Raw genomic sequence first — 21,028 nt, 5'->3', positions numbered from 1 at the left:
ACAATTTAATAAAAGATAACAGTCCAAAATGGCAAGGAAGATCACTTTGCACTGTGTGAATGTTTGCTGTCAGTCAGTGATATGATTCTGTTTCATTTCAGAGAGATTGCATTTACAAGGAGTTTACAAAAGAAAGCCCCATCGCTAAAATACTATTATATGGGTTATTATATCCATACTTGTCCTAAGATGAGGTACAAGGTAAGACTCACTCCGTTAATATATTGCTACATATTTCTACTTGTTCTTTGAATTTACATACCGTATTTGCTCTATTAGTAGCACATCCATTGACGTAAATTATGGAGGTATGTCTATGGTCAAAATAAGTACCGATAATATTTTAATGACACAGTATACAACAAATGTTATTTCGGGTTTATATGTGCTTCTATTGAAGATGCGCTTCTAATAGAGTAAATATGGTAATTGATATGTTATATTTCTCTTGATAGGGACAATACTACCCATCATTTTTACTGTGTCCGGAAGCCTATACCTGGGTAACTTTGGAGAAATGTACACCAAAGTTAGATGTTACTCCATATGCGAAGCTCGATGATAGTCACGCAGGTTAGTCAAATTTATCTAATTTTACCCTTTCCCCCCTGCTATTCCTCTAGCATTCATTGCTTAATTTCATTCAAACTTGGTATGGATATCACATAATGTGCATTTCTGATGCATATCATTTTGTTTTGCATTTTGATTCTAAATAACCATCTCTTTGTCACTTTTCCACACCAGTTTCTCAGATGCCCTTGTACTGATTCTGTTCAAATCCTGTACATCGAAAAAATGGAATGTAATATATATACTGGTACATGTCATTAAATAGCATTAGCATTAGGTTTAAAATTATTTGTTTAAAATATATTTGTAAAGCTTGGTGTCAAAGTAAACTGCTTCCCCATGTGTGAAATGAGATGTAATTTTATTTGTCTTTATTTTTAATTACAAGTTGATGAACCAGTGGATACGAGTCAAGTTATGGTACTACATCAACGCCAAGCCATGCCTTATATGATTTACCGTGCTATCAAACGTAATACAGATGATCACCAGACAGTTGAGCAGTATGCAAAGATTGTCGGTAACAAATTTGCTAATAATGTGTTACTTTACAGAGCGTAATGGCTCGTTCCTCAAACCACATTTTGGCCTGACCTCTACTTATGTTATGGGATTTACAGCGTGAGTGAGTGGATATTGTCTTTCAGTAACTAAGTAATTATTTTCTGATTAGCTTAGAATTCTGTCATGTATCAGTGTTTAAAATTCTAGATCACATGGTCACTCAGCAGTTCCAGTTTAATATTCGAAAGTCACTCAGACACAGTAGAAAATAAGAAATAGAAATAAGTCAAGGATTCAGGAGGGAGGAATCTAACACTGAAAAGGAGCAAGAAATGAGGTGCATCATAATGATCAAAAAAATACTGTACACGATTTATGCCATGAATGAAATTGTAAACAAATCAACAGAATTATTTTAACAATAAGTGTTACAAATTTGTTAATATGGTCCTGCTTGAAATACACTTGTATTTCTCTCTACATGCAGTGTTTGTGCAAGCTCTATTACTGATGTTCAGGGCAGGGCTGTGGTACATGTACTAATAAATTATTTTATATTAAAAATTTTATGTCAAATTGATTTTTATAAAGATAATGTGCTTATACTAATATTTATTGTGTACACTTTCTCAGATTACCATAAATACAAATTTCTCCACAACAAAACTGCATAGTATGAATATTATCAGAAGTTTTATACTGTATACTCTATTCTTTTCTATTAGAAGCCTATTTGCTAAACACATCACTGACTGATGTTGTTATTTTCCATTCATTTTGATATTCAAGGAGACATTTAGCAGGCAGTGTGTTAATACAGAAATACTTCATCAAATCTTTGAGTACCAAGGACTTGTATCACCTTTCACAAAGAAAGTTTTGGTGTGAAACATTTATTAAATATTACATGTTTTGAATATGATAATTACTACTCAGTGTCATATTTTTGCAGGACAAGATGTGTCCTGAATAGAAGCTTGTTGTGGTATGATTGACAAATGAACTATTGAATCTAATTTTTACATCACATTCTGATATTCTCTCTAAATAGATATCACACACATGGCCACCATGTTTTCACTGAAATCGATGAAATCTAATTGACATTTGAATTCACCTCTTAAATAGTGTTCACATCCACTGTTTCTGTTACCATGGTTACCGGTACATAGATCGTGGGAACAGTAGATGCAATGATGGGACAGAATAAAACACTAGTTGAAAGAAAGGGGGAAAAAAGCTCTCTCACTTTCAACAATATTTGGACAGCCATTTTCTCCTCGGGTCTATTATAATTTTAAAATTACTCCAATATATAAATTGTTAATTTAATTTACGTTTATTCTGGACTACTAATAGTTTTTAGTTTTGCTGAGATATTTAGTGTGGCTCAAACCTTGTATGCAGTAATGTATTTTAATAAATGCTTTAATCGGACTAAATTGTTGTATATTTTGCTTGTGATGGATCAGAAAGAGTATTTTCAGTAAGAAAATTAGCAGTTTTCAACATAAGTTGGGAGTTTGGTCACAAATGCTTGATATTTCAGGGCATATTTTTAAGGTACAATGTAGCTTTACTATATTCAACCTAAAATGTGAGTAGACAGAATGTCACTTTGTGTCAGGCTGGTGTATCCCAGGGACCCTTAGTTGGAATGACCCATCTGATCACATGACTGTCAAGCAAGTAAGCAACAAAGTACTTCAGGTAAGTCAAGGACTCTGCCTTATAAACTGTTCAGCTGTATGTTAAGGATTGAGTTAAAGTCACTTTGTATTGTGTTTTTTGTGGCACTTTTTGCCTGAAGTAAAGGATTAATAGTATAAGACTAGTGTATCCAAGGACCCTTGGTTGACCAGAGATTTCCTTCAAATCCAGTTTCCATTTGAAAGTGGACATGAAAACAGGAATTCTACTCTCCAAAACAATCACATCAATCATTGGTTATCAAAATCCATGAAAACTTGTGAGCATTGCCATTTTGAACAAACCTTCACCGTATAAGTAATGATCCATGGAAGTGGCGGTGATCAATACATGCTACACTGGACGGCAATATATTCTGGATGTTTCTATTCTAAACTGTGTATCAAATTTGTGTGAAAGTGAAGGTATGTATTTAATGACTTTCCATCACTGTAATTTACAATGTGTGCAACTCAAGAAGTAATTTTATGACATAAGTTATGTGGTAAATGCAACTTTTTCAGTTGAATATCACCTAATTAATATATATACCGGTATTTGTAACTTGTCTCAAGGACTTTCAGAAATTCTAAAGTCATTATTTTTTTTTTTAAGAAATTCCTCCATAATAATTTGCTTATTGGTGGTACCGGTATTCACAATATATGCTTCCACTAAATCATTACATACACATATTGTGAACCCTGTGTAGACTGGAAACATCTTTTCCTGTTCCCTTCTCTATGAACAAAAAAAAAATATTTTCTATTGTGCTGCTGTTATATTAACTACTGATGAAAATAAAATAATCTTAAACAATTACTAACTGTATGTTTTGGGGTATATGATGTAACAATTATTTGCAGATCCAGCCTAACATACAGTTAATTGTTTTATCACCTTCAATTCCTGAGTTTCTTGTCAAAATCATGTTGTCATTTGACTGTCCGTGTGATTTGCATAAACTGAGAGGTATATTGTAATTTATTCCATTCCACATTACTGACTCTTCCAATCAGCTTGGCTTACAAGAATATGAGAGATGATTATGCTACATATCGCCCTCTATAGTCAAGATTTAAAAACTTTTTTTTTAAATTGTCATTGGTTGAATAAATGATTAATTAAGGAAATATATTGAGGGGGGGGGGGCAATTATTTGTTGTAGTATAACCTTGAGTGACAAATTCAAACTATTGTGTGCAGAGGAGTAAAACTTCCTTAAGCTATAGTTACTGATATCTATGACATTGTAACTATACACCCTTGCATAAATTTTGAATTTGACCTTGACTGTATATAATGCCAGCATGAAAACTTTTCTGAAAACCCAACTTCAAGTTGTCAAAAAGTTGTCTACTGCTCTCTTTAGTTGATCATGGAATTGATAGAACCCTGACACCCCCACCCCCCCCCCCACCCCAAATTATAGATTCACATCAGACATATTGACACCAAGAGGTAGAAGAAATGAATGCAAGGTGTTACAGAGACGAAAATTGTACTAGTCATTGTTCCACCCACCCCCCCAATGTTTCTGTATGAGTGTCCTCATATAAACATACTTTGTGATAGTATGTTGGTTATATTCCCATTAAGAGGTACCATGGCAAAAAAACTACCAAATATTTTTTCCTTTGTGCTAATACTGTTTCTGTGATGAAATTCATGTAAATTTTTTTTTTGTTTACACTAAGTGCAAATATTTTTCCAATTCTACCCCTCCTAAGTTTTCCCTCCCCTTCTACTTCCTGAGGTAAATTGTACAGGGACAATATATTGGCAAGAAATGATCCTAAGACTAATGGTTTTTACAGAGCAACTTTGTGGCTGCCAAGTTTATATTTCAACATTCCATTTACTTTTTAAATAAAACCCAAATTACAGAAACGTTATAAAACCGGGAAATAGCCAACTAGTGCAAGTGTGCCTTGTAGCATAAAATTTAAGTTCATTACCACTTTGAGGACAGAAGACATCTGTCACTTGTTACTCTCCGTTAACTCATTTCTAGTCTTTATTGTCCCAACCTACATGGTCCCACGCAAGCTGCACATATCTATTGTATATATTGTTAAGCAGGAAAGTAATTCAAAACAATGAGCAGTACTGCAGAATGCGTCTGGTATACTTTTTTAGTGGGTCAGCTGAACCAGAAAATATTGTCCGTAGTTTGCCCTGTACTATCATGACATACATTTAAAGTTCTTTGTCAAGCAACCAAAAATTAAACCTTCATCATATAGAACGGCAGTTTCAAATTCATGATCATTTACCGAAAAAAAGTTTTTTCTGAGCCTACAGTATCAAATCAACTTGAAATGGTTGCCATAAATGTTCCGAAAAAATGTGCATTAGTATCAGTAGACAATGCAATGAAAGCAAGAATGGAAGTTGAATCTTAAAACTAGATAATTGTGTATTTTTCTGATATCAAAACTCATAATACATGTCTTAATTCATTCAGTCAACAAAACAAGATAAGCTTACAAAATTTTTATTGCATAATACAGAGCAACAATATTTTTTGCAAAAGATAAAAAACAAAACAAAACCACCTCTACATGTGATGGTTCATTCCATTCCTAACAGAGGGGGTAGGTAAGGCCTACCATCAAGTGTTCATGAAAATTACAACAATGGATTGTCCTATTAACAAAGAGGGTAGGTCAGGTCTGGTAGGTTTGAAATATAAATATATAACACGATAAACAAAATTGCTACACTGGAAAGACAAAATACTGTACTTGCATTGGTCTGTGCCAAAAAAATATTGCCGCATAAATTACATTAATAAACAACTTGCTTGAACAAAGATAACATTCAGTATACCTAACATTAAGTTATTCACTTATCTTGTACACACATGATACAACCTATGCTTTCAGCATATCCATATATTATAAATCCTACTAAGCTTTGAGCTTTTAATAACCATGGTAACAACATGTTCAAAAATAATTCTTTTCTGTCAAAAACACTCTTAGATTAATATTGAAAATGGTGTTTTTATCACCAAAAAGACATCTGCATACAAAAATGAAGATCAGTTTTTGAAGTAAGAAAGTTATAAAAATAATTACAGAAAATAGTTTTTTAAATGTTTTTTTTTTTTATTTTCGTTATTGTTTATTACTCAAGAGGGGAGATTCATTTGGCAACTTGAGGAACTTTTGGTTCATTTTGCACTTCAAAAATAAATTAAACATAGAACAATGTTGTATTCTTTGCCAATGTCACAAATAGATTAAGGTGGAATTTCAAAAAAAAAAACAATATTAACACATTTCAAAATTTGATTAAAAATATCACTTTTCTATACTATGTGACTATGATTGAAATGTACAAAAGGAATACGGTAACAACCTAATCTGTCATGAAAGTGAATAACAAAATTACACATTTTACAGAAAAAATATTAGAAAATCAAATATGGACAACATTAAGTTGAATAGATTATTATCAGATAAAAACAAAAGATTGGTACAGGTGTTTAGAACATCATTGACATTTGCTGAGACGTATTAAGAATTGAACATTATTATGGTCACATGGTTTGAAATAGAACACCATTTACTGAGATGTGTTCAGAAGTGAACACCATTTACTGAGATGTGTTCAGAATTGAACATTATTTACTGAGATGTGTTCAGAATTAAACACCATTTACTGAAATGTGTTCAGAATTGAACACCATTTACTGAGATGTGTTCAGAATTGAACACCATTTATTGAGATGTGTTCAGAAGTGAACACCATTTACTGAGATGTGTTCAGAAGTGAACACCATTTGCTCTCAAATTAACATTAGAGACCCATTTGTTGATGTATCATTCTTTACCAAGCAATGTTTGTTGAATGAATATCTTCTGTACTCAGACTTTCAGAAATACAAATAAATTGTAACTGAAATTAGAATGGTGGAATGTAGAAAATTATACTACACTAGGTGAAAATAAAAGTGTATAAATATTAAGTCACACGTCCATCACACTGTATGAATGAACAAATAATTATTCACATCTACCTAACTTGCACAAATCCCAATACAAATACACATTACATTAACTCATTGTGCTGTCTTTGCTGAAGTGCTCTGGCAATGTCTTGCCATCATTAAAAGCTTTTTTTCACCATTTGAGCACACATTTTAGATTAAAAGAACTGAATTCGATGCTTGACAAATTATAAATTAATAACTAACAATCCCTTGGACAAGCTTTGTCAAGTACATGGGCGGTTACTAAGACTACCTAGCAAGGTTGGTATTATTTACTGCAGTACTACCTATCTTAGTGTTTGTCTCAAAACAACGTCATACAGTATGAGAAGAAAGTATGTTTCACAGAAAGTTTTTCAATTTTTGATATGATGTAAAATGGCACTGTTTCATTAGACCCTGTGTCTGAATGACTGGTTTGTTAAACATGTGTCTCCGCTTAAAGTGCATGGATAGGAGTCAGCGGGAAAAACACATCTGTTCCCCAGCTATTGTCCAATTTCTTATGCTTTAGTAGGGTCTCCACACATCTTTTCTGTCCTCGTCATCGCCAGGATACAAAGGCGGGTTTCCACTAGGAGCAGCCACATGGCGTCCATTTGATCGACTTGACTGTGTTGATTGGTTACCATTACTATGGCTACTGTTGCTACCCTGCGATGAGCGTCCAATCATTGTAGATATACGTGATGATACTGTTGTGGTTGGCAACATAGATAAATGTGGAGTACCTTCATAATATGGCGGATGGGATGCCGGCGCGGGCGTGCTGTATAAATGGGCATATAGTTGGTAGGGTGGGGATCCTGATATATAAGGGGAAGCAGGTAATGTTACAGGCGTAGACGGTGATGTTGGATAGACATCGTGAGGTGATGGCAGTGGCAAATATCGACTTGTATCAATGCCAGGTGACAATATTGGTATTGTTGCCGATGTGGGGAAAGTAAAAGTGTGTGGACTTGAAGGATAAACAAATCGAGTATCTGTAATTCTCGGTGTCGACATCATTGGGCTTGTTATTCGTGCATCCAAAGTGATGTGTGTCGCTCCCGAATCGGTGAATCTGGGATCACTGGATCGTGGATATAACGGCGTTAACATGGAAACTTCATTGCTACTAACAGTTGGTCTTTCCATTGCTATGGTTACAGTTGTTTCTGTAGGCTGCGGAGGTGGTGGGGGTGGCGGTGGTGGTGGTGGAGGGGGTCCTGCTGTCGGCTGTGGAACACTATGCTGCATAGCTGGTGCAAAGTATCTTGGGTATTCATAAGGCCATCCAGATAATGATCTACTTGCCATGGGTCCTTCTATCAGAAAATACAAAAAGAGAAGAAAAGAGAAAAAAAACATAGAAATTAGAGACCATGATTGATAGCACATAATAATTTATATAGGTTTCCTCATTCAGGCACATGAACATAAAAATGTTAATGTGCACATATAAGAGACTGGCCATGTGTTCACTTAATAAAAATGCATCAACCGAATAACAATGATTTTATAGAACTTTTTCAAGATCGCTAAAGTCGTCACTAAAGATACTACTAGCATGTACATTGTAGATGTGGGTCATATGTCAGGTCATATGTTATTTTTTTATCACACATTTCAAAATTCTTATTTTCAATCATGTACTTCTTTTTCATAATAAAAGTTTTCTTCACTAAAATAAATGTCTTATGAATAATTATTTTTATCTTTTATATTAATTTAAATTAAGATTATTATTAGTGATAATTGATTATTGTTACTTTGCTGATTTTTTTTGTGATTTCTTTTGTGAAGATTTTGTTACAAAAGTTAAACATTTTCACAGAATACAGTGTTTTCTTTATATTTGTTGTTAATAGTTTGATATTTTTTTCTAATTTTTATTGAATAGTTTTGTATGTTATAATTTTTTTTCAACTAATATTTGCAAACTTATTTTAAATGGCTTAATCTTTTTTGTGTATGTGTGTGTTTTTCTTTGTAAAATGTTGTAATAAATACAAAATTTTATTCACAAAATGCAGTTCTAAAAACTTCTATTCATTAAAATCATCAATATTTTTATTTGTATTCCATGGCAACATATTTAATTACATGCTGATATGCAAAGAACTGGGTGCTAGTACAGTTGTGAAAATCACCAGAAATATCCCTACCATTTTATTTCAGACATATTGGTACCCCTATCTTTTACACAATCCAACCAAAGTACATGCATTCCTAGCGGTGCACTGACCAGTGCTGTCTTCTCAAACACAAGAACTCAAATTATTCCTGTTTACTATAGGTCTAACCGACCCTTGATTGTAAGTCAACTTGTGGCTGAAATCTGTGGCGAGAGTGGTTATTAATAAACAGACACTAATTAGAATACATATATAGCGGCCTACGGGCATAACCCAATGCAGGCTGCCTTGTTCATCTACATAACAAAAGGCATTGTGTCTGTGTGGGTGCATCTGGGCCAGATGTTCACAACCACATACCAAAATATTACAGTGTTTATCCCCGAAAAAACACCAACGATACAAGACACATGCAAGTTCACAATAATTACCCAATACAACAATAGACTGACCTAAATCTTTTGTAGAGAAACTTACACTTCTTAAAAAGTGAAAAAAAATTGAAGGATAATTAAAAAAGGCTGCTGCTGTATAACGGATAGATTAATATTGGTTTCTCTCATTTATAAATATTTTGTTATTCAGTGAGAGATTGATGAATGATGTCATGACAAACATAGTGAAGCATTGCATGCTCAAAACAAGGCTGTTCCCTGCATGTATTGTGCTGCTTTAACAAAGACACAGGTCTCATCAGTGATGGTGTTTAATGTGTTTGTAGTCTTAGTCGGTTGAAAACCACTTATATGCATTTATTATTAGCCTATTTGGTATGCACCCTCACACCAGCTTTTATTAGTCTTTGTCAAACACAGACTGTGTCATATTACGCTTAAATCACAGCTTTTCCATAATTTTCTCTTCCCTTATGTGTAACTTAGCAGTGCCCATTTCAAGTGAGAATATTAATGTGCGACCTTGTTGATAAAACTCATCCTTCACTGGAAATCACCCCAAATTTGAGTTTTACTTGGCAGTCACAATAAACATCCCTGGCACATGGGATGTAGTCACCATGGTAACAATGATTACCATAGAAACCTCATCATTGATAAATGAGATGATATGTCTGGCTGACAGATTTAATCTTTTTCATTGCTGCAAGGAGCACAGGAAGTTGATCCTGCATGAGCACTGCCAAAGATTCCATTGTCTTATGTCCTATTGTAATCCTTTGTTTTTTATCTATTGTATTATATATATGTTTACAATTAGCTGAGGAATGTCATCATGAATCAAGAAAGCCATCAAACCCCTCTCATCCATAGTAACATCATCATAATAATAATAATAATAAAAAAAAAAGTCTGACATAAGAGATTTATCATTACGTGACCTGTCAGGGCTATTATTTTCTCACATACCTCCAAATACTGAATCTCATCTTGTTATACATGCCTTAAATCAAAGGGAACAATGTGCCTCATGTAGGCACTTTTCAATTTCTCTGTAATCAAACTAAACAATATGGCCAGCAGTTGTTGAGTTCCGCCACCAAAACAATATCGCAATAGAGTCACCTGTTTTTAGAAGAGGAGAGATCTGTAACAAAAACAGTTACACAATCTATTTTTATTGACTGAATTGTGCTCGTTTTTTCTCATCAATGAAATCAATATCAGTATTTCATGCTTTGACTTCATTTACTTTTATTCATTGTAAAATTCATAAATATGTATTCTTTAATTCAATTCATAAATGGTATCCAGGTTTTTCTTCAGAAATGAAAGTTCAAAATGAGCAGATGGATGGAAATTTCTTTTATCTTCTTTAGAAAGAATTATTTCATTAGAAATATTTAGTGGTATTTTTATTTAAAAACATCTTTTTTTTAATCATGATAAAGTTTCAAGCTAAGAAGTAGTGTGACATGCTGATATGATATGTACAGCTGCATGTCTATTTCTTCCTGCTTTTTGCAAAAAATTTCCAAGTAGTTTATTTTTTGGGTTTGTTTTAACTAAATCAAAATATGTTATTTCAGATATCTGAAAATTTTTATGGGCCTTTAGTAATTTACAATTTGTTAAAAATAATTCTGTTGTAATAATCACGAATAATTTGTTTCTTTTGCATCAGTTGAATTGCCTTTGTAGTAAGACACATTAGCAAACGAAGCAGCCTTGACACAATTCTTTTTTTGTAGGAATACAATTGACAACAGTTAAGTCGGCAACATGTTGTGACTGTCAAGCCATTTCTCACCCACATGATCAATACTACAGAACCAGGATATTTTGGGAAAGTTGTTTTAGGTTCACAGCAGGTGTCGCTGGTGTTGCCAAGAGTAAGTAAAAATTTGCGGGCAATAATAAAGTTAACTTCAAAGACTTTGTATCACATTGAATCAAGCGTGAAGGACAGTGGCAATGGGGGCAGAATGAGCCAATTTGGTACAGATTGTTTGATGAACCATAGATACTATGGAAACCAAATCAGTGAAGGAAGATTTGTTGAAAAACAGAACCACATTCATCTTTTTGATCTAATGTGTCAGATTTCCCTGGAATTCATTCAAGTTCCATAAACAAGGGCAGTTCAAAGTTTAGAAAAAGTCATTGTTAAATGCTATCCCGCTTTCTCATTTCATGACCTTGGAAATCATAACTGGGTGATTGTCCACCAAATTGGTGGGCTTCTAAGTACCTTTATAAAGTGTATTGAAACTGCACAAGGACGCGGACTGAAACCGTTCTATGTAAAGTACTTTTGTTGATGCCAAGCAGTTCTTGTATTGTATGAATAATCATAAATGAGCTGCAAGTTCTAAGTAATAGCTATGGTCAAATTTACTGTGGAATACTTTATTTTCGCTGGAATTAATTTTCGCTGAAAAGACTTTTTGGGTGTTTTGTGTGGAATTTATTTTCACTGATTTTTGATGAGTTTAATGTAAAATATAGGAAAAAAAGTATATTCGCTGGATTTTATTTTCACGGAAACATCCCTTCAGCAAAAATAGCGAAAATAAATTCCAAGCGAAAATAAAGTATTCTACAGTATTTGTTGTCATTAGATAATTTCAAAACTGACAAAACTAACTGTGTCTTGAAAAACTCAGTGAAAATTCATATCTGCAAAACTACATGATTTTCACTACAAATTAATGAAATAAAAAATCTAATGAAATTAAAATATTTTAAATTAGTTAAAATTATTAGTGTTTTAGGAAATAGCTGGGAAAAGTGAGATAACTATAAAAATCAGAATAAAATTGTGTTTGCTTCAGAAGATGGTCAAAACGTGATAGATTGCAGTTGAATGGTGATTAATTGCACAGTCAAATCATGATAGCGAGATTGTGCCATTGAATCATTTTCTCATTTTTTCTTCTATATTAAGGAATAAATTGTCTGATCAATGTTATGGTATTTTTACCTGCATTGTGTTTACAACAATGCCTCATCTCTTGGAGCCTCATCTCTTGGAGCCTCATCTCTTGGATGCAAATTCATTCTTTTACATAAACTTTAGAATTCGTCATATATATATATCATAGATTGCATATTCTATGTTGTGAAATTTTTTCTCTGTATCTTTAATTTCAGAAAATTTATCACTCAAATATTTATTCAATACTGTTTTTCATTGTTAGATATAAATGCAATAAAAAGACAGTCACAATAGAAGTGGTTGCACTGCCCAAATTGTTGGCATTAGCCAGTGAACTTTTAATTCATCACCATAGCAACTGAAGATCCCTCCTGGAAGTATCTGAAATTTACATGGTGATGGAGGCTAATTCTTTACACTTCACCAAGCCACCAATAGTATTATGTATACAACTATTCGCCGTATAAACGTCCAGCAGGAAGGAAGTGAAAGGGGAAAATCTGATTGGGTCATATATCGGAAACAAGTGTATAGACGGTCTCCGCGTTGTTTGTAGTTGTGATGAGTATAACAGATGCCGACTACTTTGTTCACTAATACCAGCATTAAAGCCACTCCAAATCCTAATAAACTGGAAACATGATCACAGTGAAATTTAGTGAAATCTTTGACAGGGATTACTGACTTCAGACATGAGTGAAATGGTTAACACCTTTTTAATGCTTAAGTCAGGCGCTTCATAAAAAACTACAAATCATCAGACGCTGGGTCTTCGGGGATTTGTCCCAATCGGTGTTTTACATGTATTCATGGCTCACCTATAGACATCAACTACAAGTTTTTCAACATCCAAAATTTAATTTACCACTATTAAATTTTTTCCAGATTTCCATTAGCTAAAGGCTACACTGTAACCAAGACAACAATGGACTGACCTATTACATATTTAATAATTTGTATATTTTATAAATCTGTATATTTTATTTTCATTCCTCTTTATATGTGACTACAATTCTGATAAGATGCACAGTGCCTTCTAATCACCATGGCAACCCATCAAGTAATTTTCCTGTACTCTTATTGCGTCATCTGTTTGCCCAAGTGTTTTTTCTCACTTTTTTTTACTTTTAAGTGTGCATTTTGCATTTGTTTGAGTGAATTCAAAGATATTCTGTTTGTGAACACATAGATTCAGTTTTCAGAGTTCCCAATACTAGATATTAAAATCTATATTTCATTTTCCTGGAAACATTCTGCTCTTCATTTACAACATTTATGAAGAAGTTATTAAGATAAACAGATTGAATTAAAAACAAATTGATATTTTCTTGTCTGTGATCAGTGTTAGTTATGGGGAATGAATGGTAGCTTGTAATATGTACGTTACCTGTAAGATAGGTAGCATGATGCGACAAGTAGCCACTATGCGAGACATCTCGACCGCAACTTGTGTTTTCCAAACTCTGACTTGTACACCTTAGATGTTCCAGCTCACTCAGCCTCTCAGATAACTGCAATACATGTTCCCCAGAGCTGACAGTGTGTACTCCTACTTCATCAGCTTTGTTCTTGTGCCCTAAAATGAGTTAAAAACAAACAAAATCAACGATTTTAAATGAAAGAGGGCAATATCATTTCTGAGCGTAATAAAATAGCCTCCATCAAACTATTAAAAAGTCATAAAAACAGAATGCAAATGTATGTACACCTAATAAAAGTAAAAAACATTAACGTATTTCTCACATATACATATATTTTGGGGTCAATAGCAGAAAAAGCCACAGCAATTTTCGCCTACATTTTTTTTTTATACTTTTTCATGGAGATGTTTTGCTTTAGATACACGTACACAGAGGAACTGAAATCCTCAGAGATTATCTACTGAAACTAACAATAAACGACAGGATCTCATTTGCACAACCCTGCTTACAAGCCGATAAGATTACCCATTATTCTCATACATCTGATGGGATAATTCAAGTATAGCACAGAGAATTTTCAAAACAGGTTTATTTTATGAAATATCTACACTTTCTTTTTTTAGGAGTGGTTTTTGGAGCACTTTTGAGTTTGGTGCACTGAGTGCTCATGTTGTACATTCACTTCGTTGACACCTTGCATCGCTTATTAAGAGCTTGTCTTGTGGAAAATTAGACCCCCTATGTTAGTGGTTATTGACCCAATCCCCAAATCACTCTTTTTCACGCTCTCTCCACATTTTGTTAATCCCTATCAATATTCAGTGTACATTAAAATTCAATTGCTCTATGACACAAAATAAAATGGAAGTCAAATAAAGTTGGGATTTTGGGTTAAAAAGAATAATTGTTGTCTATCTGCACATGAATTTATCAATTTTATGCATGCTGCCATGGGAGACATAAAGATTTACCTCATATTTCAGATTACAATATTTAACCTATTTTGTCATTACAATAAAAAAAATAATCAATAAAATTAATATTTCCTCATAAACTTTTGTTGTCAGTCAACATAAGGTATCTCAAACAAACAATAAATTTCAAACTTTCTGAGATTTGTTCTGACTATCCTAAAATAAAAAATTATTATCATTTAACAAAACAAGAAATATCTTTTACAAGATTTATTAAAAATCCTCTTGTCAAATCACAATTTTTTTTTCTGAAAAACAATTTCATTTCACAAAAGACGACAAATCCTTGCAGCCAAATTTATTCAGTTATCAACGTAGCTTACTTAGACACGTTAGCGGGGGATCATTGTTAATGAAGTCAATTTTCTCACAGTTCTCACAGTTGGGCTTAGAATCTTTCTACCTCAATACACTTTGAGTGATTCAAAAAATGTTTGTTTTATTTTTTCTGACTGGTTTCATCCCCATTGGTTTCGTAATCATAAATATGCAAACAATATTGTTGGAACGTTTCCAGCCGGTAGAGTTTGACTCATCATTTCGATGCGATAACTCTAATTCAAATTGGTCATCATTAAAAAAAATCTTGAATTCATGAGTTTGCAAGATATCGTTGATGCTGAGCCAGCCGCCTCAGTTGCTACCAGTCATAAAGTAATACTTCCAATTATCCTTGTCTCTCTGATAAAAATGATTTTATCTCTTCTTTTTTTTTTCTTGGTTTAATTTCCTTCTCACTGTACAAAGCTTAATACACAATCAAACTATCATATATATATCATATTGCAAAAACTTACAATATTTCAACAAATAGAAGTCTCAAAAATAATCCCTTTTGTTCCAAATATTCAGATGATATTTTATTCTTTCATTACTGACATGTCACCAAAAAAAATTGAAACAGAAAATCAATCCCACCAAAAGAGAATCTGATCTCCCAATTGCATATGTAGCAGTAATACATCGTATTATTTTCCATAGCAGTATTATTTTCCCATGTTTGTGGAGGTGGTATGTAGGAGTTGGAAACTATTTGTACAGCACAATCTCATTCATTTTTAATAGAAAGACAAAATAACTCAACAAATCGTGATATGCCAAAGTATCCTATAATATTTTTTAAAGTCCGATCGTGGTTAGATAAAGAAATCTGTAACAATTTTTTTCCATCGTGTTGTATATATTGATTACGTGGAACACTTTGCATGTAACTTGCTAGGAGGCAAAATGTCACTTAACATCACTTTACCCAACGTATTGTATCTGATAATTTTTATGGTCGCTGCTAAGTTTGGGTATTGTGCACTGATTCGGTTCTATCATATCACTTACAAACGAGAATAGACATTGTTTATTATATCCTATAACGTGCCTCCTTCTAACGCATACGATTCAGTCAGTCCCTTTACTACTATTAATTTTCATACATCCGACAATGCATTTTCATTATCTACCATTTTCATCTCATAGCCTTTCTATTTCTCCACTATCTCTGCCACTTCATAGTCCTTTAGGGAGAGTGAAGCAATTCCTCTCGCTATTGTCTTTCAAATTCCCTTTGTTTGACTAGTTAGGACTGCATTATTCATTGCCGTTCACTGCACTGCTGTATTTCCTGCATTATCATCCTTTCACTTTAAACTGCAAGAAGTGTGAGTCGCATAATATCCACTGACTATACCTTTCCTGAATGAATTTACTTCTCAAACCTATGATTACAAAAGATGGGCCTTCTAAGTGACAGATCGTATTGGTGATCTTTTGTGTCTACCCACTGCCGATAGAAACCTTCCCCTATTATCTATCATTATCTGACACCATTTTAGATGCAACATAAATGGTAAAAAAAAATCTCCTATGCTCCTATGAACAATTTTATCATTGCCAGGAAATGTGATGTTTTTGGTTGACTTCCATCACGTAGACCTGGTCAGAATTTGTGCAAATTGACATTCTACTTTTAGATATCAAATATTGAAAGATAAAACTGATGTACGAGTATAGATTCGAAGCAGACAGGGTTATTGATGAATATGCACACAGTGATATTTGTTTCCCATTACAATTACATAAGTACTGTTTGCTTTGATGAATCAAAATATTTAAACAAAACAGATTTAAGTGAAAGTCAACTTTATGATGGTATTTTAATGTAGAATTAGCAAAAAAAAACATGCATCTTTTTAGTTCCATTGTGAGAAAATGATTTGCCCAGCATTACGCACACCTGATCACCAACACTGGCATTGTTTTACAACTCACATGACTTATCTGATTTTTGTTCAACTATTTCACAGTTGTCTTGCGTTTCTATTTCATTGTAGTATGATTGATAGGTATTTCTTTACTCCAATAATGTGTTAAAAACTCTTGAAAGGTTGCAAAACAGCCAGAGGAGATACCACCTCCAAGCGAGACAGTAAAAGTATCCATTTCTTCCCAAATAAGGCATTATTCGTGAAATATCATAAGATAGCAGGTGTGAAAAATAGATAAGTATATGTCATAATTACACAATACACTCAAAAATCTCATTGTTCTCTTTCATGAATTTCACGTTTGTCTGCTCAAAGAACAATAGAATACGAGCTAGCCTTAGGATTTTTTTCAAAATCAGAATATATAACAGTGCTTTTGCATCAGGACTCAATATGTGTTTTATCTGAAGTGAACAATGGGAATTTATCAGAAGGTCTGTCCACTTTGATATGCATTGTACAGATCACCCTCGTGTGCATGTTGAGAACAGTATTCAGATATCAGTCCCCAAAGCCAAACAATCAACGCATACCAGTCTCAATGCTGAGTACAGTGGAAGTAGCAATCACTCTCTACATGTAACATGGGTTATATCACATCGGTGTCCTCAGAGAATACCAATTTAGACATCAAAAAAGACTGACATTTTAAGAACATATTAAGACTTATATGCAATAGTTTGAAATCTGTCAAATTCCCTTCTCGCATCATCATTCCCACAGAGGGGGACCATCCCAATTTGTCACCACCCAGGCAGTAATCACCTAATCAACCCAATATACGTAAATCCATCAAAAAATAGGAAAATTACAAATGCACAAAATAAGTATTGTTATGAAACAATAACAAATCTAGGATTATATAATAAAAAAATGTTTTTCACATCCCACACATTCATTCTGTAGATTTCCATTGTTTTGTATATTATATAATATGTATATGTACAATGGTGAATTGCTGATGATGTCAGCATGAATGGTATTAGTGTTGTCTGGCTCGGTTGGTAATCTTGGCGTCACGCTGTGATATATGGCCTCTACAACGCAACCACAATCACTAACAACCCCAATATTACACTCACAACAATGTACTAAGTAATATTACAACCGACTCTCATATGAAAATTGTGGCCTAATGGTGCTTTCAGAAGGTGAAGATGACAAACCATCGGTTTTCTGCTTCAGTTGATTCACGGTAGTTAACATTAAATCCAAGGGTATCTTTTCAGTAATCCAATTTTTTGGGCCAACAATTTGGGGGTAATTTGACAGCTTAATGGAAAAGATCAAAAACATCAAAGGTCGGTAAAAAAATGAAATAAAAAATTGAGAGATTGTGACTGACAGTCATCGTCCCACCTTCATTTGCACTTTCCAACATTCTGTATACATTTATATCGGAAAACAAAACATCAATTCACTTCATCTACATTTTCTGGCCTTTATGAAAATGTAGAAAATCACAGAAAAACTGTTTACGAAATTTTCTCTTCCAAAAACTAATGTGACAGTGCCAAGCAGACCTTCTTCAGCATTCCCATGAGTGGCTATGGGATGAGAATTAGATAAAATTAGTATGCAGATAAATCCTGCATGGATTGGAGGGGGGTGTAAGATTACCTAAATCCTGCATGGATTGGAGGGGGGTGTAAGATTACCTAAATCCTGCATTGATTGGAGGAGGGTGTAAGATTACCTGAACCGTGCATGGATTTGGGGGAGTGTAAGATTTCCTAAATCCTGCATGGATTGGAGGGGGGTGTAAGATTACCTAAATCCTGCATGGATTGGAGGGATGTAAGATTACCTAAATCCTGCATTGATTGGAGGGGGGTGTAAGATTACCTGAACCGTGCATGGATTTGGGGAGTGTAAGATTTCCTAAATCATGCATTGGAGGGGGGTGTAAGATACCTAAATCCTGCATGGATTGGAGGGGTGTAAGATTACCTAAATCATGCATGGGTTTGAGGGGGGGTTATGATTTCCTAAATCCTGCATGGATTGGAGGGGGTAATCCTGCATGGATTGGGGGGGGGGGGGGGGGTAATCCTGCATGGATTTGGAGGGGGGTAATCCTGCATGGATTAGAGGAAGGTATATGATTTTCTAAATCCTGCATGGATTGGAAGAGGGTGTTAGATTTCTTATCACTATTCACAAGGTATGCAATGCAATGAATCAAAAGAGAGATGATTCAGAGATCCACAATGAGGCTATCATTGTCACGTTTTATCGTCATTTCAAAATTTATTCCATATCAGTCTCTCCAGTGAGAGTCATTGATTATTAATCAGTAAATTCTCTTCTTTTTTTAAAAGGCGCTCTTGAACTAACATCACGTTATTTTTTGAGTTTTTACACTTCTACTAACTAAACCAGAATTTACCAATAGATAAACTTTCAACAAAAATTTATGAAAACAATAATCATGGTAAACATGGCTATTTTGTGACAAAGTGGATACAGCAGTTAACTGTTTGAAGTGTAGAATTTGTCTCGCAAACATTTTGAAGCAAATTTCTCACATTCTAGAGTGACAATGTCTTTGATAATAATAAATAAATAAATAAATAAATAAATAAATAAATACATACATAAATAAATAAATAAATAAATAAATAAATAAATAAATAAATAAATAAATAAATAAATAAATAAATAAATAAATAAATAAATAAATAAATAAATAAGTTTTGAAAAAATATTGAAAAAATATGCAGGGGTATTTTGCGAATAGGACGAAAGTTGACTTTAGTGCACAAGGGGTTAAGGACTAGGTCATTTAACATTGGGGGGGGTGTTTAAGGATTAAGGGAGAGTTCAATTAACATCTGCGTGTGTTTGAGGGTTAAGGGATACTTTAATCACCATCTGGGGTGTTTGAAGCGATAGGTCATTTAAGGGCCAATACCTCATTTTACCATCTGGGGACAAAGTAAAAGTCTTAAAAACTCTTAAAACACATTATATTAGTGGGTTTAATGAAGTGAAAGGGAGGTACCATTAGATGGTACTAATTCAGAAAGACTTTCATGTACTTTATTGTGAGGTGTTACATTACGATTTCACTGATTTATTATGATTTTCTCATTGGCTCCAACCCAAAAGATAAGTGCCAAAATCCTGCGGGCAGAATTATCTTTATACGAGAATAAACGCTCACGAGTTAGAACTTAAATTTATGGTACTGATAAATGTATATGAACAAGTTCTTTTTTGCTTGACAACACTGTAGCTATGGCCACCATGGAATTATTTATTGCCATATACTTGTACGCTATCAAAGTAATCTTAATAAACAGTTCACCAGTTTCATTTCACAATAAAACTCAGTTTCCAAAAAGTGCATATTTTTTTCCTAAAAGACGCAAGCATAATACCATGTTTTGAGATGGGTTTTACAACAGTAACCAATTTATAGAAAATTGGATTTAGAATCAAAATTGATCAAATTGATTATTAAAATTCATAATAAGCTTCATTTGAAATCCATAGAGACTTGAAAAAACTTGATACACGACTGACTCAAACATCTGCTGTAGGGTTAATCTTGCTACAAAATTGCGACTCATAATTGCCTGCATTGTTATAGACTGATATCCTAAATGGAATCACATTTTGTACCGAATTAAGAAAACTGAGAAAACATTTGTAAAGTAAAGTGAAGCAATTTGAACATGTGTGATATTTAGATATGGATACCAATACATGCATACTAATTAGACAATTTGCATATTTTGAAATCTTTTTAATTTATTATTTTTTCTAATTTACTATCACAGATTGCATAGTTTTCTAAATTAGTTTTAATATTAAAGTTTAGCACATTGAATAATTATCAATTACTATAAAATACAGTTTTGACCAAAACATTAGATATTATCATTTTTGTGCATTATGACTCCATTTACTGAGCTGAGATTCCAAGTGAAATTATTGACAAATGAGACAGAATAAATCCAAGATGTGATGGACGATAACATTGCTGCCGTCTAGGTACTTGAAATGGATTAAATGAAACCCCAACTAATACCACATTTTATACGTCAGGAACACATGATACATGACCTTTTTTAAACATTTACATTTTTAAGCCAAAACACAACACTTTTTGTTCTAAGAGAAAATCATCATCTGTTTTTGTAAGTAACAT

General features: G+C 33.4%; 2 protein-coding genes across 5 annotated transcripts in view; one reads left to right on the top strand and one right to left on the bottom strand.

The window, feature by feature from the left end:
- Positions 1-2,519, top strand: part of LOC100377714 (arginyl-tRNA--protein transferase 1-like) — a 29,775-nt gene extending 27,256 nt beyond the window's left edge. For all 3 annotated transcript variants that reach the window (XM_085505637.1, XM_085505636.1, XM_085505635.1), the window contains 3 exons: positions 102-201; positions 456-573; positions 962-2,519. In XM_085505637.1, coding sequence (XP_085361763.1) covers positions 102-201; positions 456-573; positions 962-1,134 — 391 coding nt within the window. In that variant the 3' untranslated portion in view covers positions 1,135-2,519. The remainder of the gene's footprint in view (positions 1-101; positions 202-455; positions 574-961) is intronic.
- Positions 2,520-5,160: 2,641 nt separating this feature from the next.
- Positions 5,161-21,028, bottom strand: part of runt (runt-related transcription factor) — a 29,283-nt gene continuing 13,415 nt past the window's right edge. The window contains exons 3-4 of one of the 2 annotated variants that reach the window (XM_006813232.3): positions 13,607-13,795; positions 5,161-8,076 (exon numbers count right to left, since the gene is read on the bottom strand). In XM_006813232.3, the coding sequence (XP_006813295.1) occupies positions 7,277-8,076; positions 13,607-13,795 (989 nt within the window). In that variant the 3' untranslated portion in view covers positions 5,161-7,276. The remainder of the gene's footprint in view (positions 8,077-13,606; positions 13,796-21,028) is intronic. The other variant, NM_001164957.1, reaches the window with a different exon arrangement.

The sequence above is a fragment of the Saccoglossus kowalevskii genome, chromosome 11, assembly GCF_978046115.1.
Source record: "Saccoglossus kowalevskii chromosome 11, keSacKowa6.1, whole genome shotgun sequence".
Lineage (NCBI taxonomy): Eukaryota > Metazoa > Hemichordata > Enteropneusta > Harrimaniidae > Saccoglossus > Saccoglossus kowalevskii.
The sequence above is the reverse complement of the archived record's forward strand: the minus strand, read 5'-3'. Positions and strand labels throughout refer to the sequence as shown.